Here is a 24,758-nt window from a genome sequence, read left to right on the forward strand (position 1 = left end):
TATGTATATAATAAATATCCTCTTTATATATAATGCTAAATTTTCAATTTGAATTTGTAATCCTTTTATGACGAATTGATTTTCTAATATCATGTCAAACAAATGAATTATATTAGGAGGCTACAATATTAAAATAAAAAAAATAGAGAAATTATCAATTGTATCTCTGAGTTTTGACACTTTGTTAACGGTACACTTAAGTTTTTTTATTTCAATGGTACCCTCTTATAATTGAGCATCTTATAACCGTAACATTTTTTTAACTTTTTCTATCCAAAACTATTAACTTTTTATTTATATTTTAAACTGAAAAATAAAAGAAGAAAGAAGTCAATGGTTTTGAACGGAAAAAGTTAAAAAAAGGTAACGATTATAAGACACTCAATAATACAAAGGTACCATTAATAATAAAGAAAACTTAAAGATACCATTAATAAATACCAAAACTCAAAGGTACCACTAGTAATTTCCCAAAAAAAATTGATCTCATCTAAATTATTTATAAAATTAATAATTGTAGCTATTTGATTTTGATACACCTAAAATAAAAGTTTGTAAACGAAAACATTGAAAATAGTGAAGGAGTAAATTCTATGGTAATTTGTACAGACAAATAATGATAATATCCAAAACCATTTTCATAGTCCACTTTTTAGTTTTAACTTTTTAAGTAATATTCATTTGTATTTAGAATATCTAAAATTACAAAAGTAATGCTAAAATCTGAATTATAATTTCAATCAAATGTTTGAGTTGGTGATTATAACCATCCGTTCAACTCGGTTTATATTGGCTAAACATACAAAACACATATCTTGAAGTGTCGAAAACCCGTATATTAGAAAGAGTGACCAAAGCCTTTAGGGATGTACCACAAAGAAGAAACTACCCATCAGTTTTTAAACATCAAATATGCAATAGTACCAATTCAGCATAGATAGAGACGATTGTCTACAGCACGATATTCACGAATCTCAAACGGATCGACAGAACATCTGAAAACCGAAACACAACATAGCACGAACATCTACAAAGACGCTTAAACTGAGAACAAAGACGGGAAATGTCTACATTGAGATTCATAAAACTAAAGCGGATGAAGCTAATAATAGATCTACTAGTTCATGATATAAAGAACACAAGATGAACAGCCAAAAGAGGTAGCACACAACAGATGGTTCCACAAAGCGGTCTACATAAAAGCATGTCGCAAGACTCTGAATCTTTCCTCTGGCTAACCCAAACAACTGCACAAGAGAAAAGAAACCGATACTAATCAATACACCGTCCTGAAAACAGTTTATCATATCACGCTCATGGAAGCCATGATCGAGGTCTGAGGAGAGTTGAATGACGGCAGACCATACCCTTATCAAAAGAGATAAGGAGGTTGCGGCCAGTGAGACCCTCGACTTCAAAAACAATTAACGTATATTAATCACAAACGGATTTAGGAGTATCAGTAGCTTTACCTCTAACATACGGTATGGATTGCCATGATTCATAAACCATAAGGAAAGACGAAAGCAACACCGGCTAGTAACGACTAAAGAGCTAGAAATTTTGAGGGGTGGAAGTGCAACAGAGGCTGAAGAAAGCAGCTCGTGATGCAGAAGAAACAACTAGTACAAGCATCTTCCGAGTGCTATGCAATCTTAACTTTCAAAAAACCAGAAAAGAAGGCATGCACGGATGATGACACTACTGTTAAACCGAGCCAGAATCTAACTAAAAGAAGAAAGAAAAGGAATAAGAGATAATCTATCGAATGAAGCTACGTTAGGCTACAAAGAACAAGATTAGCTAACGATGAGTAAAGGTAAGAGTTTAGAGATGTAATGAACTTAGAATTTGCGGATAAGAAAGAGGCGAGAACCTATGGTTTATAAGTATAAATCGAGATCAAAGAAACCCGTATCTTCAAGGATCTACAGCTCTACAAAGTATGCACACAAGTTAGATTTCGAAACTACTGTTAAAAGTAACGGTCAGAATCGATAAACTTGAGGTATATTAGGTAAGAAAATTTCTCTAGACTCGGACATGTTAAGATCATCGAGCTGAGAAGATTTTCCTTCTCAAGTTTAATGGAAATTGAAATGCTTAATCACCCACGTATTGTAAACGTCGCTCATCTTCTGCCTCCGAAAGTTTCAGAGAGAACTAAATCAACCACCAACGCCACATGCCCTGCCACCTCCACATCTTCTTTCTACATAAACGATACTGAAACAACACGAACCAAATCTTAATAAGGAACCCGAGTGTGTATTGATTACCAACTACAACTGTGATCTTGTGCCTCTTCTACCATAGCTACTAAACTTAAAATCAGCCTAACTCAAGGCAATTTATTTCCTTGTATATACACAACTAACATTCAACTAGTACTTGATCCGAGTTTCCCACTCAATCATCAGCAATATCAAGGTTGAGGATACGACGAAGAGTCTTCGTAGCAGAGTCATCATCATGGAGGAAACTAAAGGGTGATCGGGAAGATTCTCTAGTCGGGGATGCAGGGGCTGACTTAGGCATTGGCTGCAAGTTCAAATCAGACTCTAACGCGGGTAAATCAAGTGACACAGTCCTTTTAGGTTTCACAGAAAACTTGGGTATAGGCAAAGAACTCGGTGGGGGTGAGTTCGAGTAAGCGGGTCCAGCCCATCTCTCTGAGAACGACGGACTCTCCTTTGATGGGGTCTCCTTCCTACTATCTACCTTCAAGTTTATAGGAATTGGACTACTCATGAAATTCTTTTTCACAGGCTTAACGTCCTCAATCTTCGATTTCCCAACACTCTTAGCACATGGACTTGGTGATTTCGGAGACACGAAACCCCGATTCATCACTGGACTCCCATAAGCCTTATAAGGACTAGGAAGCAAACCCATACCAGATTCGAATGTCCTACAATTAATATCCCTAAATCCACCAGAAGGTGATGAACCAAATCTCATTATACTATGATTCTTTCCTCTACCACTGTAATATTGGTGTCTGTGTTGTGCTACAGCAACTAGGGTTTCCATTTCAATCTCAACAGCAGTTTAAACAAATAATCAACTTTCACCAAACCTACTAAACCTCTAACAAATATCAGATCTGACCAAATATTACCAATTTCTAAGCATCAAAAGCATCAAATACTGAAACTTTCAAGAATACTAACATAAACCCAGTTCAAGAACCTCTAAATCTTCACTAAAAGCACAACAAACCAACAAAGTTACCCAAGTATTAGCTGGGTTTTTGATCAGATCCAGTGAGCACCCAGATGAAGAGAATCAAAAAACCTGCAAAAAGAACATGAACCCATATCAGAAAACTCGCATCATAGATCAAATCTAATAGAAAAAAACAAAAAACATTAACAACTTACTGGATCTGGAAGTAAGATGAGAATTGGTGAGGGAGAAAGGGAAGAAATTGAGATTCTTTGAGTTGTAAGGAGAGAAATAGAAATGACTTAAATAATGAGTAAAGGTGTAAACTTAAATATATGAAAGTAGGTGAAAGAGAGAAGAGAGTAAAGTGAGAGTGATGGAGAATAGAGGAAGTTGAGGAGATATGGAAGATGAAGAGAGATATGGGAAGGAATAAAGGGTGGTGGGTCAATGGTCAAGCTTGGTGTTGTCTCATGTCATCATGTGTAGGTGGGAACATGGGGTTGGTTGCTTTAGGGTGTGTTTTTTTTACTATACCCACCCATAAAGAACTTCCTAATTAATCATTACAAATAAAATTTTAATTAATCTCGATAATTTAAAAATCATCATAAAAAAAAAAAAAAAAAACCTCAATTTTTTGAGAAATTATATTGAGAGATATCTCTCATACTATTAAAGTTTAATGTATATTTATATATCCATAACGCATACTTATATCATTTTTAATATCTACTTACCGTATTCTTAATGTCTACTTACAATATCCTTAATGCATACTTATAGTATCCTTAAATCTTTACTTATATAATCTTTAATGCCTACTTACAGTATTGTTAATGCCTATTTACATCATCCTCAAACGCCTACTTATAATATCCTTAATGCCTACTTATAATATTTTAAATGCATACTTACACTATCCTTAGTGTCTACTTACATCATCCTTAAATGTTTACGTAATATATCTTTAATGCCTACTTACAATATCTTAAACGCCTACTTACAATATCCTAAATGCCCACCAAGTAAATGTTTAGGCCTACTTAGTACTTACAATATCCTTAATGTCCACTAAGTAAGTGTGTAATACTTACTCCACATTTTTCTTTATGGGTTGACCCAATTAGTGATGGTCTCTCAAAGAGACAATCTTTCACAACAATTTGTGAAAAACAAAATGCGTAATAATAAAATAAATAAAACAAAAAAAATATAAAATAAAACACTAAAACTCCCCCTATAAAATTAGGCCAGGTAGTGATGATTTACTTATCTCTCAAATAACTGTGATTTACCCAGACTCCCTCGCTATAGCCATACGTTCTAAATTACAAAGAACATTAGAAATATTGCACTATTTATTAATTACCATTAATATGTGACTAGTTTTTAATTTATAAGTTAAAATATATTCAAGTGAAATCTTGGTTAATTCGTCTCAATGCAAAGATGATTAATATTAAATTTTTATTATTTTTATTATACATAATAATTAGAGATATTAAAAATTGATTTAGTACATTGAACTACATAAAAAATAAAACATTGTAAGTAGTTTGAAACGAGGAAGTAATTGGTTGTTGGTTGATTTATTTGATTATATGATATGATTGACTTTTTTATTAGGTGTAAAGTAAAAATAATAATAATAATAATAATTTATTATTCTATTGTAATTTAGTGGTTCTTGTTAAATTTGAAAGGATCAGATGTACACATCCTATGCTTGTTAGCGAACAAAAAAGTAGTTTCCAATTAATTTGATCAAAATCATTGGCAAGTATAAATCTGAAAACATTTTACAATTTTACAATCAGATTTTTAAAATAAAATATTATAAATGATAATTCTAACAGGTAATTATAACTAATAATGGATACTTAAAACTACTTTTATCGAACAAATTCTAATTATCTGTTTAATTTTTTAATTGAATTAGTTATAAATACCATACCAACTTGTGTTAATGAAATGTTACGGCCCATATTTATTTGGAATTTTTGATTAATTAGAATATATTGGCCCCATTGTTGAGACAATTTTTAAAAATCATTAAAAAATTAAATCCTAGTAATAAATAATAACTCGCTTCTATTTTAAACAAATGTCTAATTAATTTTGAAAATAATTTTATGGCAATTGTATGCTATCTCATGGTGAGATAAGTATGGAAATATATTTACCAAGAAAATGAAATATATAATGTAAATATGTTAAAAAAAAATGAGAATGGATAATTTAGTATAATCAAAGAGAAAGGACCTCAATTATATTCCACTCTAATTGCTTCTCTAAACTCAATATTATTTAACTTTTAATATCATGACATCCAACAATATGAGTACAAGTTGGGGTCATTGCTCCTTAGGGAATAAATAATTGTGCATTATGTGGTTAATTATGTTATGTCCAGCTAAAAAATAGGATTTAATGACACGATTGCAAAAAAAAATTATATGACTTTTTTATGTAAATTTATAAAATTGTGGAATGTTATTTTTTTAACCCATGGTCACCAATTGTTTTACTAGTATGAGTTATAGAATGCAAGATTCGTTTGATTAAAATTAGAATTAAATTACCATAAAAATATTTTTTTGAGTGTAATTTTCCTCATAAAATTAAAAATTTGATTTTTGTGTTAGCACTAAGAGTTGTTTTGTAAATTTTTGTAAACTATAGTCATGAAGCTATAGTCATTAATAGTGATTATAAAAATAAAAATCCATGCCATAATTATATATAAAAACATAAATCTGATATGGTTGTTAGTATGAAAAAAATCATAATATAATATTTCATTATCAAATTACACGAAACTAATTAGGGGCCCATAAATATATTTCGCTCTAAGCCCCTAAAAGGTCAAGACCGACCTTGATGAAATATTTGCATCCTCACTAATTAATAGTCTCATCACATTGTTAGTTGTCTTCTTGTTTGACTCCGAATGATAAATTTAACAATTAAAATATGTTAAAAATTTAAAATATTAAAACTCAAAGTTTTGTTAGAATCAAAACTCAAAAATAGGAAATCAAACATAAATAGTAATAGTTTAATAATAAATAGGATCCTTCTGACTGTAAGTCGATACAAAAGCAACTATAAGTAGAATTTGTGAATTTTAAATATTTATGTTTTTTAAAACTCGAATAATATTAATAGAATCCAAATTTAACATAAATTATTGTACAAAATGGTCTCTTTTGAGAGACGATCTCTTACATAAATAGCTCGAATTTGATTCGTACCGTTGGACGAGCCTAGGTTAAAAAAATCTTATGGTAACCCAAAGCTGCCGGTTAGGCAAGATGCTCTACTTGCCATTGCCGGTCAGCCGCATAAAAAGGGCGTGTATGTGTGTGTTTCCATAATGGGGCCTAAAAAGACGTACAATTTACGAGTACAAAAATGAATGTATTTGTCTATTTGAGGTTGGTTAAGGTAGTTGACATTTTTTTTATTTTAATTTGTGTCTTATTTTGTTATAATATTTTATTATTGAAATATTTTTATTATTTTTTAATTTTTATTCACATATTTAAATTATCTTTTAATATTATTATAATATTAAAATATTTTTTTTATTTTTTTATTTTTATGTAATTTTATTGAGAATATAAGTTGGAGTAGAATAAAGACAAATATGGAAATATGCTTTTAGTGTCATTTTACTATTTTGGCTTTAGCACGCCGAAAGTTACACCAATACAACAATTTTATAATGAGGATGAAAAGTTTTTAGCCTTTGCTTACAAAAGCTATATGGAGCTTTCTTTCAAAAAAAAAATAATAATAAAATCTATATGGAGCTTTTCAGATATAAATATCTCTATTAGGCTATTAATATAATATGATGTGTTTATTAGGATTGATTTAACTCGGCTAATTTTAAATTGAAAGTTATAAGTTATAGTCTTATAGGTTAGGTAACCAACCTATATTTGTCAGGTTAAGTTTTGTGTTCTTTAATATTTTATTATATGGTTATTAATTTTTTCTTTCAAAAAGATTTAAAATTTTTAATATGGATATCCGACCAATTTTAATAAATTTGGTTTTATTAGGTCGGAAGAGCTAACATTCGATTAATTGAAAATTTGGATACCCTAATATCTTGGTATCTTAGGGTCTAATCTGTGATATATAAAATTTTAATGTTATATAAAATCTAAATTATTTCTAGAAGGCTAATATAAGAATCAAATTAGAGGCCGGTTTATCAAAAGAATCAAATACATGAGAATATAGGTTTCACCTTTATAAGTCATGATTTATATTATTTTCTTAAAAACCTATATTAACATTAAATTGTAAAACATATGACATGTAAATAATTAAATATGACAACAATCAATTTAATTCAACACAAATTTTAAAATAATTATTCAGTTCACTTTATACTAATATCCTAATTTCATTATTAATTTAATATGCATTGTCAACTAAAATATGAAAGTAACGTTGTAGTAGATGAGAAAATTACGTAATGCTATCTAGTTTTACCAACAATATAAGCTTTGATGTTATGACTCCCTTTAATAATAATTAATCCATATTTATTAATGCAAAAGTCATATTTATCCAAATGACATGGCATAGAGGTATAAATATAGATATATCATAGGAGTATTTTTTGTAAACTAACGAATAATGAATATTTAAGGAGTAGGTAGGTCAATTAAAAGACCAAAATATTTATCCAAATCTGAGGAAGACGTTAATATGTTTTATATAATGATGGAGAATTATAATTTACAAATTTTTGTTTGAGAAGATTTTACTTCACACACGGGATAAATAGCCTAATAATACAAATTATTAACATATAAACTTCTTATTTTGAAGTCATCTCACTGAAAAACGGTTACTCACAGAGTTATAATTATCTCAATTATAGAGCAAATATAATAATTTAAATTCAGCAAAAATCTTAAATTCAATTCTTTTTAGCGCTCTCACTTCTCTCAACCTATTGAGTATCTTTCAAAAAGTAACTTGACATAATGAATTTCTAAAGAAGATATAGTCAATAAGACAATATAATAAAAAAAGTTTTTCATATTATAAAAATGTGTAGTATTTTGAAAGCACAAAATCTTGGATGAAAATCGACCAATATGAATGAGTTTTAGACATTTTATTGTATCATATCAGATTACATGTGTAGCATTGCAATACATTACATGTTGTAAGTTTTAAGTTCTAACATTAACGTATTGAAATGTTACACACGCAATATGATAAAATGTCTAAACTTATTTATTTTGGTAAACATATTTAACAATTGTTTTTCCTTTACGTCTTTTTGAATAACATTTCCTTAACTGCAACTATTGTTGTACATTTAAATATGCTACAATTCAGTTATAACAAAAAACTAAACGAGTTTTTTTTTTAAAAAAAAGGTAAATTAAATGAGATTTATGCTCGTGCAATTTGAATAAAATTTATCAAACGAACATAATTACCAGTTAAATAATACAAAATTTGAATAAAATTGTAAACTTGGTATGAGTAAAATCTTTGTTCACTTGGTTCTTTTTATGACTATTTGTGCAAGTTCTACGAGTGCACGCCTTGACCTTCTAACATCCTCGTCATCACTCCCGGGCAGAGAATCGATAGCTTCAGCGGCAATGTTAGCATGCCTCAGTGCTAAATCTTTCGCTCTCTGTATTCCTTGACTTCTCCCAAGGTAATCAAGAGCCTATATGCAAAAAACATTGCATAAATACATTATATTCAACAGAAAATGCAACAAAAGACCTACGTACGTAATAATATAGTCCTTTGACGCGTTAGGAGTAGTTTTTATTAATTTGTAGTTGAAGAATGACACAAAAAACAGGTGGGGGGAAGGAATAAATGGATGAGATTAAAAGAATAAATGAGTTCGTGGATTAGATTAAAAGAGAAAAAATGGGACCATTGTCTAAGAGTAGAACGATTCAAAATCAAAGAGACGGACCAAATTGAAAAGTGAAAAACTCATGGGTCGAAGGGAGTCTATTTGACAATACAGATTTCAACGAGCTTTTTCTTCATCCAAAAACTTATTCATAGACCAAACCTAAACACCAAAGGCTAATTGATGCTCATAAGGAGCTTAGTTCATTTGGCAACGTCCAAATAAGCAAATGAGCAACAAAATAAATGAGTGATAGATATATAATATACAAAATTCCATCAAGCAATTGCATGAATCACATTCAAATACTTTCGAAAGAGATAAAATATAAATAAATATTTAAGAAAATGAAATGAAAATTTATACTTCAGAAACTGTCACCCAAAACAAGATAATATCATAAGGTTATGCAGAACATTTTAAAAAACCAACAAAGTGGAAATCTAACAAAGTTTTAAGAAAACATACGAGATCTATGTCTGCGGGGTTGTCGAAGCCTCGCTGCACAACTTCACTTAATTGAGGAAACTCTTCTATGGCAAACAAGAGAGGAGCTGTCACGATTCCCTGTGGAAAACATACCAACAGGCAGCATTTTGAGAAGAAAAAAAAAAACTAAAAGAGACCCACTGAACTAGGGGGCCTGCATATGTCACAGATAATGGACAAAAAATGATGCTGAATCTATTTGTGCATTTAATAAGCAAACATAATTCTAATTAGGTTCATATATTTATAACACACATACTAAACTATGAGTATGTACCAATCACGAAATAGAGTTCCATGTTTGCGCAAAAATCACAATCATTTCCAATTTGCAGAAAGAACTATCAATGATGCATGAAATATACTATTGAACGGGCAATTGCTAACTGCTTTGTAACCCAATTTCATTGAGTTCAAACAGAACTTCAACTCTTAAAAACCAAATTCAAGTCACAAAGAAAGTTCTTTTAGAAAGTTCAAACAGAATTTCAACTTTAAAACTATATAACCAACTTTAAATCTCTTAATACACTTTTGATGTCGTGAAAGTGCCCTACATTCCCCCAAAGAAAGTTCTATTAGAATCCACAATTATGCCACAGAAAAAGAGAGGAAAATTACATGACGGATATCAGAAAGTGAACCCTTTCCGAGTGAAGCAGATGTGCCCGTGAAATCAAGAACATCATCTATCAGTTGATATGCCAGTCCCTGATATGAAAGAAAGATATGGAAATAAGGAGCAACACTGATAATGAAGAGCAGAAATATGTCCATCTGAATCATCAAGAAGTTGCTTAAAAAACAATTTCTGAAGCAATACAGATCACATAGCATCAATGATCAGACAGATATATAGATGAATAGTTATATCTAAATAACTACCTACCAATATCACCGGAAAAGGGGTCCTCCAGGTACATAGTCCATCACAGATATTTAAATGACAATACTGAAAGAAAATCCAAACAGAAGAGACCACATCTTTTGGCCCAAAAACACTTTCTTAAGCTAAGTTCAGGCACAAACTCTGCAACAAGTACTACTCCAGAAAAAAGGATTTTCGTAACACGACATAGAATGCCTCTTTGAATCTTCCTCAAGCACAAGTAGAAGCAGCCACACAAGTACACAACTCATTCAGCTCGAGTTCATAAACAAAACATAAGAATGAGTGAATGACTCTTTAGATCGTATTTCCTCAACCACAAGTAATTATTTTCATTCCCTTAAACAATAACTCAAATATACTTTCTACATCTACCAAATGCAAAATGAGATAAAGGTACCACTCACCAAATTTTTTCCATAGTCAAAAGCTAAGGTTGCAACTTCTGCAGTTTGCCCCGCAAGAAGAGCAATTGCCTTGCAACTATTTGAGATCAATGATGCTGTCTTATAATAAGTTTTTTCCATATAGTACTCCATGCTGCAAGTGCAAAATACATGAAGATATTAGACCTAACATATAATTAAGCATTGATCAATTTATAATTAAGCAAAATACATTAACATATAATTAAGCATTGTTCAATTCTCTCTATTTCAATTTAATCATCCATCTAACAATACCACTCAAGTAGCTAAGTAGCTAAGCTAAGCTAAGCTCATAGTAACTAACTGCTAGCTACTCGACTAGCCAGTCTAAGCTCTAAGACATAAGACGCACAATTGATCAACCACTGAAGTAGATTAGTAGCTGGAAAGCTAAGCACATTAACGATCTAATCAAAAATGTAAATTACTTGACTTATTTAAGCGTTTCACTAGACTATCCGATTAACATTCAACCATATCCAATAATATATCAAATATCCGATAAAAATGGAAATTAGAGACAGTGATAATTTCCAGCAACTAATTTCCAGCAACAAGGAAAAATAAAGATGGTAAAGACACGGCATACAGGACTTTGACTGGTCAAATCTAGTGCCTAACAAAAGCAACAAGCTTGATGTAGATGCTCGAAGATCTAAAATACAAATATCTGCTACACGGAAGTCAATGCTTATCTAAACCTTGTGCCGAAAGAAAACTCACAGGATCAAAATCTTTCCTTTCACTCAGAATAATTATCAAACATTTATGATTAGAATGTCCTCTCAAATATCTGATGTCCATATAGAGCCCCACTCTCCAGATTTCCATTCCCCATCCTTTCAAACCCTTAATTTTTCCACTACTACTTACATTTCCCGTGCCTTTACATCAACCAAGAAATGCTTCAGAGCCACTTAAGTATAATCCTACATATGAGATCCAAATGTTTGAATCTCTGCACAATATGAGAAGATATGATTACACTTCATTGCATGAGTGCCAAGTTACAAACAATCTGATGCAAGAGATATGCAATGCAACCTAGTCAATTGGAGGTAAGAATGCGAGATAAGTATGACTAAGCATGAGCCGGTCCAAAGAGCGCACATTACCCAAAGCCTCTTGTTGAAAATATCAAAAAGGGGTCTTAATGTACCACCCGAGAACTAGGTGGGATGCTCACAACTCACAAACAAAGGGGAACAAAGGAACGCCACATGTAGAGCAAAGAAAAAAATTTAGTTAGTCGATCAATACCCTACAAGCAAGTTGATATGATATCCTTCTTCAACCCTAGTGAACACCACAATAAGTCGGTAACGCAAACATAATGCTCAACAACAACAGAGAAAATAAAGTCAAGAAATGAGAGAACTATATAAGTATTATGTGGTTGGGGCCTACCAATGAGCATCACAAAATTCAGTTTTGCACATGAAATACTAAGCCACGCATCCCAAAAAAAATTCCCGTAAAACATGCGCAAAAGATAAAGGCAAGAACAGAAGACATACTTTAGACGCTGCTCAGATGTTGTTGTCATCTGCATTGTCTCACCAGTGACAAGATGCTCTACTACTGTAGCAAGCAATGATACAACCTACACAAAGCAATCTCATTTGAATTCTTTAACATATCTGACTGTCTCATATCTTGCAACAAAAAAGACCAGCATAGGAAGAAAAAATAACTTAAAAAGAGATGTGACTTCTAGTCTAAAAAGAATTCTACATTTACCTCAGTGTTCTTCAGTGAAGCTAAAGCTACACAAGCCCTAGAGAGCAAAAAGTCACCTGCTAGAACTGCCAACTGCACTGTATAAAATATATAAGAAGTCAAGGAACATGCACTAAAGAAATTCAATACATATATAAGTTAAGACAGAATTGGTGTAGCTTAGAGTGATTGCAAAGATATTAGTATTAAAGAATGCTCTTGGAACAAAAAAGGAACGAAAAGAGTGATACATTCCAGAAAATATGTATAGAAGTACTTTTTATGTAAGTAATGTTTTATAGGAAGTAGCTTTTCTAATTGATCTGAGAAAAAGTAACTTGTTTGTATTTTCACATGTTGAGTAAAACCTTATTCTGTTCTCATTCTAACCCCTAACTGCCGTTTTTGGATTGGAAAATTGATTTGTTTGGCCATTGTAATGAGATTATATTTTGAAAAAAATTATATTTATAATATTTCTAGTACATGGTTCATGTTGAGTGTTTGTGCAAGCAAGATTATGAAGCTAGTTGTGGTGTCCTAATTCTCATACGGCCCGTTTGATTGTTGGTTCTAAATTGTTGTAATGGTATTGATTTGTAGTGTAAATTTTACAGAAGATGTATCATGTTATTCCCATGGTAATGAAATTTTCACCATAAAAAATTATATTCACAAATTCTAATTACCACCTAATACCACATTTAAATGCTAATGCATTGGAATAAATTTGTGAAGAAAATGAGATGAATAATGTATAGCAAGCATGCCTATTAAACTTGCCAAGAGATTTTCCAACCAAAATTGGACTAACTTTTATTACCATTCCCACTATCTATTACCGACAACAAAATGGGTCAATAGAGTTATGTGCCGTGACGCTCAAGGCGTGGCTTGCTTGTATATGTATATAGTCTTTGTTCATTGATAAACAATCTAGTAATTTAGCATACTTTGGCAAAGGGCTCCGAAGCCAACTTTCTTGGACATTGTCAAATGATTAGAAACTAATTTTGAGCCCTTCGGCTAACTCAGGGATTAAGAGGCAAGAAGGGCAGGGCAACACATGGGTAAAGCAAACAAATAAGACTTCTGTCTAAGATGAGAATAAAACTTTTATTTCAAAATCAAACTTCCAGTTCGTTTGTGATACAGGATCATGCAATATGCAAGGTTGAGTCTATCATCATAAAAGGCTTACACTTATTACTGCCGTATTTCACAGTCAACTTCAGTTTCATGATGCAACACAGCAGATATTTTCACTTATAAAATGAGTAGAAATTTAAGAAAAGGTCCTCAGGTTATACGAATACTACAGTGCCGCAGAGAAGGAAAAACGCAGCTGGCCATGAAATTTTGGTGTTGGGGGAGGGTGAAATCAATAAAATGGCAGACAAAAAAGGACCATGGATATCTCTTATTCTCTCATTTAATTTATATAAATTTCATCACGTAGATATACTTCAAGACAAATCCAACAAAATTTTACATAAAAGCATTTGTATTACATTGACAAGTAAGCTTGCATATAGTCAAAAGTCAAAGTGATGCTATTAAGAAAATCAGAGGAGGTACTACATTAACAAAGATCTCCCACATAACATACATGAGAAGCTGAAAACATTACCTTATTCCCCATCACTGAATTTAATGAACTAACACCACGTCTTGTATCAGCATCATCCAATACATCATCGTGAAGCAGACTTGCCACCTAAGACAACAAAAGAACCTCACTCAAAATTACGAGAATAAAAACCATTTAGACCATTAGTTCATGAAGCATTCCTAAGACAAGGCCCCGACCCAACAAAAAAATCAAAATTAAAAAAAGGTCAAAAGTTGGTATGTTTTATTTACGTGACCAACTTTACCCAAAAGGTATAGTTGGCCAAAATCATTCATTTGTTCACACTTCACTGTAACCTTTTGAACTATATACAACATATCACATGAAAAAAGTGCAGGAAAGAGCAGATAATTATAATTATATATACTGACATGTATCATCTCGGTAATCTCAGCAATGCATTGATGTCTTCTACGAAGCTCTGTTTCTAGATTATCAACTACTAATGTTGACGACATAGAAATAGGCATGTTCAAAGCTGTTCCCATCAACAGTAAAACCTGCACACAGGAGCGCTTTAATCTAAGAAACTAGTTTTGATAAGATTAAAACACAGCTGCCACATCAAATATTAAAGTTCTCATCTACATTTAATATTAAAAATCAAAACTAGGTACAGCAGAAGTGATATTCTACATCAATTATTGACCTTTTTATAATACACAAAACTACACAAGCAAGCAAGATTGAATAAGAGGCATCCATCTCCCACAGCTGTAACCTAACTAAATGTTCATTGATTTGGAACTAATATAAGCTTATGTCAGTGAAAATATTGATTCTAAAAATCCCATCTTTGTGTTGTTTGCTTAAAAAGAATCCGACCTCTGTGTTATATTAGAATACCACCTTTTGAGCACCCTAACTTGCTTTGACGGGTCACAGGTTGAATAGGGCATAGGTGATCAGTGCTACATGTCGTGCAGTTAGTTCTACATGTTCCTTTTGCAATGAACACAAAAAGTGTTTTGCAACTGTGATTCAAAACCTTCATTTGACAAGGTCAAGACAGAGGTTAAAACTTAAAAATTAAAAAGCAAAAAATGGCCTTCTTTTAAAGCTAACTAAAAAGGTTGATAATTCTTAGCAAATTGAGCAAATGTGAAATATCTAAAATCAATTTTTCCGCATGCCAGTAAGAACACATCATAACCTACAGTTATGACTCGATCAATACACCAGAAATAAGTAAACTTCACAGAGCAATTGCATTTCAACACACAAAGAGTATCACTTGTGAATTTTGAGTATCATTGAAGGTTATCACAAGGAAACCTCATTTTTCAAGTAACTAAAAGTATCATGCCACCTCATATCACAGTTCACAAGTCACAACATATTATAGAGGTATAACCCATGAATAAATGCAATTAACACGTACCGTGGGGCGAAAGCGCTTTCCTTCAACTCCTAATTTAAAGAAATATTCAGCAGCACATGCCAACTTAGGAACCTGCACGAAGTCAACAGAAAGGGCAGCATATAATCTCTATTTTCAATAAACCAAAATCAATCCAAAAAATACTTATTATTACTTTAGTATAATAGGACAAGTTATATGCACCTCTGCCACCACCATTGACCTCAATCTATCAGAAACAAGTGATAATTCATCGGCAACAAGAGAAAATGGATCTGATTGGTCCTGCAAAAATATTTCAAGACTTTAAAATAATACACATTAGAAGCATGATTAAATGAAGTAAAATCAAAATTAGAAGAGTAAACCAGAACTAAAGATACAAAATTTATATCAATAACAAACAATTCAACTTGTGATTTTAGCAGTGTCCTTGTCAAATTATAACACTTCGTTAACAAACAAATAACCATTAGTGAGCATATCCATCAAACAATGTCTGAAAGTAACAAACAAATCACTTATCCTGGAATCTGGATACTTTGTATTTTTGTAACCGACCATCTCTCACATTGATTTGTTTAGGTTCACGTAGTCGACCTCATATGTTGAGATTAAGGATTTGAAATTGTTTTTTTTATAAAATGAAAAAAAAAAAAAACCATAATCGTCTATCAGCAGAATAAGAGAACAAGCTGCTAAACACGTACAATATTGTTATCCTTGAGCTCTTTAAATTTGGTCATTTCACTAAAAGACCATAAGACGCCTAACACTATAAGTTTCTTTTTTACTTTTTATATTGTCAAATTATTCCAAGGATGCTAGTAAAGGGTGTCCAAAAATGTTATAGATATCCCAGTAAAAAAAGTGAGATGGCCATAGTGTTAGGTAGCTTATGGTCTATAAGTGAGATGGCCGAAATTGATATTGAGCTTCCTTAAGGACCAGGAACAGCGATATTAGACATAATTTAGAACAAGAAGTATGCACACTAATCGTGATTGAACATAAAAGTTGAAACTATTCAACCACTTCACATTACCAATCCACATGCAACAACACATAAAGAGAATTCTAATTCATAATAAATGAGCAGGTAAAGCCCATAATTACCAAGTGTATGAAGTGGTTACAAACTTACAATTATCTATGTATAAATCTCTCTCCTCTAATACAAGGGGTCAAAAATTATCACTCACCCCTCATATCTGCTCTCAAGCTTCAAACTGAGCTTGAAATCCATACGCATCACCTTAAACCAAGTACAACTTGACATAAACACATTGTCATTTAATTATGAGTAACATGTATACACCACCTTTAAGCGATAGTTTCGGAGCACCATCACGTCAAACAGCAATGTATCCATGTGGTAGTTTAAGTGGATGGGCTCCTCTAGACTCACCCAAATTCACCAAGTTCCATGGGGCGTGGGTTTCACCCATAACCTCAAGTTTAAGTGGATGGGTTCCTCAAAAAAAAAAAGCCTTTACTTTGATTTGCAAAAATTGCAGCTTTCAACCTTATACCAACCAAATACTAATCAAAGATTTAGTTAGTTATTCTATGTCTTGCCTTATTACATAGATATGAAATCTGTGCATACAAGGTGGTTAGAACGTAAAATCGAAAAGGGGATCAGCATTTTGAATTGTGATACCATGCCATAATATCTCCTGGGCTAGGGATGTTCCATAAGTTCATGTAAAAGCAAGGAACGAACAACTAACTGTAACAATCAAGAACATATACAAAGCAATGAGGCATATAGTTGATGTTCAAAAAGAGATAAATCATCCACATCTAAAGAATAACAATAAACAATAACAAAGAGTAAGAAAGTCGAAATGAGGATATCAATGCACCTTTGATGTTGAAGGACTTATTGCTGCACTAGAACTGCACAAATGGTGATAAGTGGAAAAGGCTGAACCTGAAGCCGATGAAGAAGAATAACACCATCGAAACGAACTTAAACCCGTCTTTGGAATCCATGAAAGTCTTCGGAAAAATAACATCTCTCTGATGTCAACGAGAGAGGAAGAAGAAAATAAGACATAAGATTCTAAGGAGGAAGGAAAAAATTGCACACAAGAAAGAGACATTGGGAAAGTGGCCATATGAAATTAGTCTTATAGACCTTAACAAAAGGAAAGCAAAAGTGTAACACTATAATTTCGGAAATATGAAAAAAGGTGAAAATGAACACAACTCTTAGCCCTAAGGGCTCCATATAGCTATTGAATCATTCCTATTATAGTGATAATTTATAGATTTGTGATAAAATCATGAGTCAATAAGTGTCAAAAATGTTAAGTGCTCATTATTTCGTTTTTCGCATCTTATATATAGCTCCTTTACGAAAAAAAAAGGAAAATTTGTCGAAAATAATCTAACATTTACTCATCTACTGTGAATAATCCCACCTCTGGATTATTTTCTAATAATCCAACCTTTTGTATGCTTTTTCTCCCAGCATACCTAGTGACCTAAGCCAACATAATCCCACCCCTGAACCACCAAAACCCCAATCCTTTCCCTCACACACAGGGTATGCTGGGAGAAAATGCATATTAAAGATGATATTAATTAGAAAGTAATCAATAGATGGGATTATTCACTGGGGATGAGTGAAAGGTTGGATTATTTTCGACGATTTTTTTAAAGAAATATTGATTGTTGCATAGCATTACAACTAAAACGCAAACATCAAGTTTGCAGTAACTTTTCTCTTTTTCCAAAAGCTAAGTATAGAAACAAGAACCAAAATTCCTATCCACAAAAGAAACATAACTAAACAATCAATGACAACAATTAACAAAACCTCTAGCCAGATGAAAAGGAAGGGTGGCACCAACATTAAAAGGCTATCAACCGAATACTTCATTTTAAGCTCATCTAAACATCCCCATACGGGGCACTTAACTTAATATTAAGCCACACCATCTTTATTCATAGTGCAACAGTACAGTGTAGGTCACTATGCCTCTATTCTAATCTTCAGATTGTTGTTTCCTGTTATACTTGACACAGTGCAACTTAGTTCAATGATATTCTAAGACAACACACTTTGAGACAATAATGAACAACTTCACAACTCAAGTCATCAATAGTCCAAGTATCCTATGTAATGTCAAATTCACCCATTAAAAGACAAGAGTACGCCACTAATCCTAAAATTTGAATCATATAATATCCTCAAATTTTGAACACTCAATGTAGCCAATTTACTTAATTCAATACCCAAGTGTATCACCCAATTAGCAAGAGTGTTCAACCAATATACCACTGTTAACAAGTACAAATAATGCCAAAGCCAGAATATCAAAAGATTAGGGCCCACTACATGAACGATAAATCTTCCCCCACTCCATTGTTTTGATTAACTAGCATCTCACTTCAGAAATTTAGGTTTTATATATTGTTAGCCAACAATTAAAGCAAAACATATATCAAAAATAGTTCAGCAAGTTTGGCACAACTTCTCAAAGTGAGTTAATTATTAACAAAAGATAATCCAGTGAGCGGACTGCACCATCCATCGCTCCCAGATTCAGTGATTAAGTGCCGGTGAGACATAAGTATCAGTTAAAGCTAATTTAATTCGAACCAAATCAAAATAAGTTAAAAGTGAATCAAATCAAACTCAAATAGGGTTCAACATTAAGATTTGTAAACCAAAAAAAAAAAAAGAAGAATAAATAAGGCATAGGATATCAGATTAAAACATAATCGAGAGGAATGATTTACCTGAGATGAACAGGTCAATAAGAAAATCGCCGACGACAAAGAATCGTCCGGTGAAAAGTGAGCAATGTGGCGATACTCCGTCAAACGTCGGCGTCACTGCGTCAAAATGGGTTTGGCTTAAGAAATGAACCAAATCTGTGATGTACTACGTGTAAGTAATTTGACTACAATTTAACCTTGGAAATCCTCCCCTATCATCTTAATTTCGCAAATCTCAAAATTATAAAAAGTTATTACATAATAATTATACAAATAAAATCTGACATTAATATAATTTTTAATACACGTTAATCGCAATACATAAAATAAGCATAAACAATAAGTATTGTCAATAAGCATAATATAACGAGTATTCGAAGAAATATTATTTTAAGTCGAATTCACTTATTTTGTACATTTTTTTCAATTCAACATTCTATGCTACTTCTTACCCGTTTCTTGTCTTTTTTGCCATAGTGCATGCTATTTCTTACCCGCCCCATTTTGTCATTTTTATTCAACGGATCTATTTTATTATTGTTTCAGCCCTAGTTGTAGATAAGTGTTTTCTGCAAGTGGTTTTGCTTTCGAGAATACGGCGTCACTCTCTCTCACCATTTAGGTAAAATTGATTGTATTCTTCTAATAGTCTCTTTCAAGAGATATAGGTATATAACGTTCGTTATCTCTCTACACAGACCTTGTTTTCGAGATATTAGGTTGTTAGATGATATACTTAATTCCTTAATCTCCGTATTAAGAATAAATGAGATATGAAAAATCATAATCAATCACTATAATTTGTAAATCATCATAAGATATATTAATAAATTGAATAAAATACAAAAAATAAATTATAATTTAAGAAAGTCACCCTATCAAATTTGTTGTGTGACAGGAATAGTTCTTAATCATTCGACACATGTATACCTTGTACCTTCCTAGAGATTATACGTGTCAATTTCTACTTCATATCCCCTTAAAATTATCACATTTTCCCCCACTTTCCCAATTTTATTCCCTTTTCTTAAGGTTTAGTTTGGTTGATTAATAGTTTTTGATTGATAAAAATGGCTCATGAAGAACAAAAACCAGCGATCACCATAGGAGAAGCTTTAGAGGTGGTTGCTAATATTGTTGGGAATAAACCTGTAGATGAGAGCGACGCCGCCGCCATACAAGCCGCCGAGATGAGGGCTACTGGTGCGACGGCACCGCCTATTTCGGGTATTGGATTACAAGCTCAGGCTGCTGCTATGGTTAATGCTCGTAGGATTTATGATCAAGATAAAACTACTCTCGCTGAAATTATTGGCGTAAGTTACTCTGATCAATCCATTTTTAATATTTTTTTTTAAGTTAAATTGACGATTATTGTTAATATTTTTGTTGTTTTTTTGCTTCCATAAATATTGGTTGTTTTGTTAATTTTTTTGTTTTAAAATAGATTAGTTGACATTTTTAAGAATTGGTGAAAAAATTTAGGATTGAATTATATTTTTTAAAAATCAAACTCAAAACCTTAGTACGGTTAGCTATAATCAACATCCACTTCAGCGCCTAATGCCCAATTTTCATGATTAAATATTTAAAAACAAAGTTAATTAATTGGATTAAATATATTTTAGACCTCTTAAAGTAGGTGTAATATGGGCGGATTTGGCGTGTCAGTTAGCCAGTTGATACGACTTAATTCCAAATAGCTCAATAATAGCTCAATAATAGAAACTATTTTTAGCCTATATTTCTTGTTTTGAGTTGGTTAAATATATAAGATGAGTTGGTTATGTATTGTCTTCCGCACGAACGACAAGTGTTTAAAACCCATGAAGTGCGTACATTTAAAAAAAATTGACCATCACTTTTTTTTCTAGATTTATGAGCAAAAGGGTCAATTATCGGCCAATTAGGTTAAATATCAAAGATAAAATAAAATTGTAACAAAATGTTAGAATGGTCCAAAGTATAGAGCATAATAACAAAATATATAAGACACATGGAGACAAATGGGGTAAGTTGCGCTTGTTCAATATTAATTGTGTAATATAAAAGTATTTTTTTGCAAGGATATGAATTGTAGGCGTAGCGAAGTTGTGTATCTTATATAGTTATATTATTGAGAATTGCATTTTTATTTTTGTGTATTTACTTGTTGGGATGATTTATCTCACATTATTAAATTTGAAAATGGTATGGACGCTTCTGAGTTATTGGAGTAATGCATATGGTTTTAAAATGATATATATCTCCTTGGTTTATGAAGTGTGTGCACCTCATGCCGGTAGTTATGATTAAAAATTTAAAAATAGTAGGTTCGAAAAGAATAGCGTTTCTACCCTAATTAATTACTCTCACATGCGAACTTGACGGGGGTTCGCATGTGAGGAGGGGTGTTGGGATGGTTTATCCCATATCGACAAATTGAAAATGGTATGCACACTTTATAAGTTATTGGAGTCGTTATTTCCATTGCCAATATGATTTTTGGATGATATATATCTCTTTGGCTTATGAAGTGTGTGCACCTCGTGTCTCCCCGTTAATATGTTGGCATTCACAATAAGTCCCGTTAATATGCTGGCATTCACAATAAGTCGAGCCCAGCCTAATTTAACAGTACTCATATCATATTATTTAGATTAAAGATTTGACATTTTTGTATTTTCGTAACAATTTAAATTTCATTGATAGCGAGGCAAAATCATTACTATTTTCGTTTTTTATAGGATGCGACGGAGAAGCTAGAGAGTGACAAGCCGGTAACGTTGCGGGATGCAGAGAAGGTGAGAGCGGCAGAGCTACAAGGAGATGTCGAAGGCCTCATCGGCAGTCACTGTGACGCCCCTAAGGAGACCGTCACTCCTGGTGGCGTTGCTGAGGCTATCTCTACGGCGGCTACACTTAACCAATCTTAGCTCTTAAGGCTTAAGGTGCTTGTTGTTTCTAGAGGTCTATTAGGATAGTTGGTTTGTTCATGGTTGGCTTGCATTGTTTTGTTCTTGCGTAGAGGAAGGATTCTCTGATGTTGTGCAATTTTCTTGTTTGGATTCTTCAATTCGATTTAAGTACTTGTATCGGATGATATCGGACCCTTGACATTTAGAGGTTATGATTCTTGGATACTTTGAGATTTGAGATTTTCTTATGAAGGGAGCTTAGGTGTCACTATATGATTAAAAGGTTAGGGGATGAATCGTGTAAGTAGTTTTGCAGAGATGTCATCTTTATGTAGGATCCTTTTTCTGACCTATGCGTCGCAGGAATGTTTGGTGCACCAAGCTATAAAATAGTCATGTCTTGAATACGTATTAAAGTCGAACATGAATATACAATCATAAGTATTTAAAACACTTGAAGCATGAAGATGCAATAATCTTTGGTCTTATGGTACTATTACTCAAGCTTGGTATATTATTACTTAGATAAAATAAAAGATTCGATGTTATTTGTAACTATAGTGTTACTGGTTGGTATTATCTCATATATTATGTGTTCTATTATTCGAAAATTGGTTTCAAGGTATAGAAACTTGTTATGATCTATTTTTTCTTTATGTAGTCTATGGAATCTAGTTCTTTTAGGTTATAGTGAATGGTTTTAATGACAAATAATAACCCTAATTTTCAAGGTAAAAGAGCTAGAGAAAAGACCTAAAGTCTAATGTTTGAGATCTTAGTCTTTAATATAAAGACTAGAGATGGGTATCCTCTTGGTGGGTAGTAGGTGTGTAATCTCACCCGTCATGGGTAGTGATAGGTTGTGGCCTGTGGGTATGAGTAACTATCCGCTTCATACTCTTCCTTTGAGCCTCATACCCGCCTGCCCTATTTAATACCCGTTCAACCTATTTTCACCCTATTTCCGCCCATCACGCCTTATAGTCGTCCATCATACATTTACGAAGTACTAAATATATCAATTTTCTATTATTTTATTAAAAAGTACTATTGACAAAACATTAAGGATGTTAATTTTATTTTATTATATTATATGGTTTAAATAAAATTAGATGTACAATTAAATTTGTAAAGATGAATAAAGTATATATCGTGGACTTAGACTGAATATAACTTGGTTATAATGAGGGGAAAAAGGTCTGAATACATATCCAAGAAGACAGACGTGAGTACAAATTTTACCCGCTATGAATGATAGATATAAATATCTTAGATGAATATGAGCATGAAAGAATACATACTGCATCTACTCACCTATTTTATCGTCCCTAAATTAATTATCATCAATTCAAAAAAACTATTAAAAAAAAAAAAAAAAAAAAAAAAAAAAAAAACTTGCGTAACAATACTATAAACTCAAGGATAACACGAGGCATCAAGTGAGCAATCAAGCATATCCATTTAACACGAAGCCACCTAAATTTTCAACACTTGCCTTCTTTCCTTAGGTGTCCAAATTATACACATTATTTATCCACTTCCAAACATACATATATTAAGGGTTTGAACCATATTACTAAATATTGAATATCAATCCAAAAATCTAATAATAATTTCATAAAAAAAAATGTCTTTATCTGAAAATCATCAAGAAACTCAAACCCAAAACCAAAAAGAAGTAGAAAATGAAGCAAAATTGACCACTAATAATCTAAAAGAAGAAAATGAAACATCTACACAAAAACATCCAACAAGGGAATTGAAAGTGATAGTAGAAAAAGATGGTGATGATAGTCGAACAAGAAGAAGAGCTATGATTGTCAATAAGGGTGTTGAAGATGAAGTTTTTCCTTATTCTACTTGTACTTTTTGATATTATTTTGTGTTTTTTTAAATTTGCTAGATTTTCTATTTACAAATAATTCAAAATTCTTATTAATTTTGATTTTCACATAATAGCATATATAGCAAATTCTAAGTAACAAATGTATGCTAGCTCTTTTTGGTCCAAGGATTCTAAGGCACACATACTACATAGAACATGTAATGATGCAATAAATCAAATAGTATATCATATGTATTTATTTATTTTTTTTCTTTTTGTACATGTTGGGCTAAGGGAATGAGAGGGAAGGGAGTACAAAAAAAATATTTACTCTAATTACGATAAAATTCTTGTCAATTCAATTTAGCTTAATTGGACAATAATATAATTTTATCAATTCAATTTAGCTTAATTGGACAATAATATAATTTTATGTATACACATATTTTTAATATATGAATCAAATAGTATATTATATAGATATTAATAGTATATTATATGAATATCAACCCAATAATAAGACTTCACAATTCTCAATTTTATGTTTACAACATATATTTTTGGTGGTAATATTCTAAAACAATAAAGAAAAGCTCAATTTCTTGAAACAAAATTCAGGGGAAAAGTTTAAATCATGCATAAACATATATTAATATATTAAAATTTAAGAAATAAAATTTAAATTTTTTAATTTATCAATG

General features: G+C 31.9%; 3 protein-coding genes across 4 annotated transcripts; 1 reads left to right on the forward strand and 2 right to left on the reverse strand.

The window, feature by feature from the left end:
* Window positions 1–896: 896 nt before the first annotated feature.
* On the reverse strand, window positions 897–3,610 carry LOC130800192 (uncharacterized). The gene is made up of 3 exons (XM_057663587.1): window positions 3,384–3,610; window positions 1,473–3,297; window positions 897–1,247 (listed from the first exon to the last, which is right to left on the reverse strand). Exon 2 carries the CDS (start codon window positions 3,031–3,033, stop codon window positions 2,410–2,412), a length of 624 nt encoding a protein of 207 aa, XP_057519570.1. The 5' UTR covers window positions 3,034–3,297; window positions 3,384–3,610; the 3' UTR covers window positions 897–1,247; window positions 1,473–2,409.
* Window positions 3,611–8,448: 4,838 nt separating this feature from the next.
* LOC130800193 (solanesyl-diphosphate synthase 1, mitochondrial-like) lies at window positions 8,449–19,542 on the reverse strand. 2 transcript variants are annotated; one of them, XM_057663589.1, is made up of 12 exons: window positions 19,357–19,542; window positions 17,472–17,628; window positions 15,808–15,888; window positions 15,625–15,696; window positions 14,615–14,743; window positions 14,241–14,327; window positions 12,632–12,703; window positions 12,409–12,494; window positions 10,871–11,003; window positions 10,196–10,285; window positions 9,554–9,652; window positions 8,453–8,884 (listed from the first exon to the last, which is right to left on the reverse strand). In XM_057663589.1, the coding sequence occupies exons 2-12, from the start codon at window positions 17,622–17,624 to the stop codon at window positions 8,705–8,707; spliced, it is 1,182 nt and encodes a 393-aa protein (XP_057519572.1). In that variant the 5' UTR covers window positions 17,625–17,628; window positions 19,357–19,542; the 3' UTR covers window positions 8,453–8,704. The 2 variants fall into 2 exon arrangements, with proteins under 2 accessions (XP_057519573.1, XP_057519572.1); XM_057663590.1 differs by lacking the exon at window positions 19,357–19,542 and having other exon boundaries at window positions 8,449–8,884; window positions 15,808–15,907; window positions 17,472–17,610.
* A 704-nt stretch (window positions 19,543–20,246) lies between these two features.
* Window positions 20,247–22,853, forward strand: LOC130800194 (late embryogenesis abundant protein 47-like). The gene is made up of 2 exons (XM_057663591.1): window positions 20,247–20,651; window positions 22,062–22,853. Exons 1-2 carry the CDS (start codon window positions 20,406–20,408, stop codon window positions 22,248–22,250), a joined length of 435 nt encoding a protein of 144 aa, XP_057519574.1. The 5' UTR covers window positions 20,247–20,405; the 3' UTR covers window positions 22,251–22,853.
* Window positions 22,854–24,758: the final 1,905 nt, after the last annotated feature.

Source organism: Amaranthus tricolor, chromosome 14, assembly GCF_026212465.1.
Source record: "Amaranthus tricolor cultivar Red isolate AtriRed21 chromosome 14, ASM2621246v1, whole genome shotgun sequence".
Classification (NCBI taxonomy): domain Eukaryota; kingdom Viridiplantae; phylum Streptophyta; class Magnoliopsida; order Caryophyllales; family Amaranthaceae; genus Amaranthus; species Amaranthus tricolor.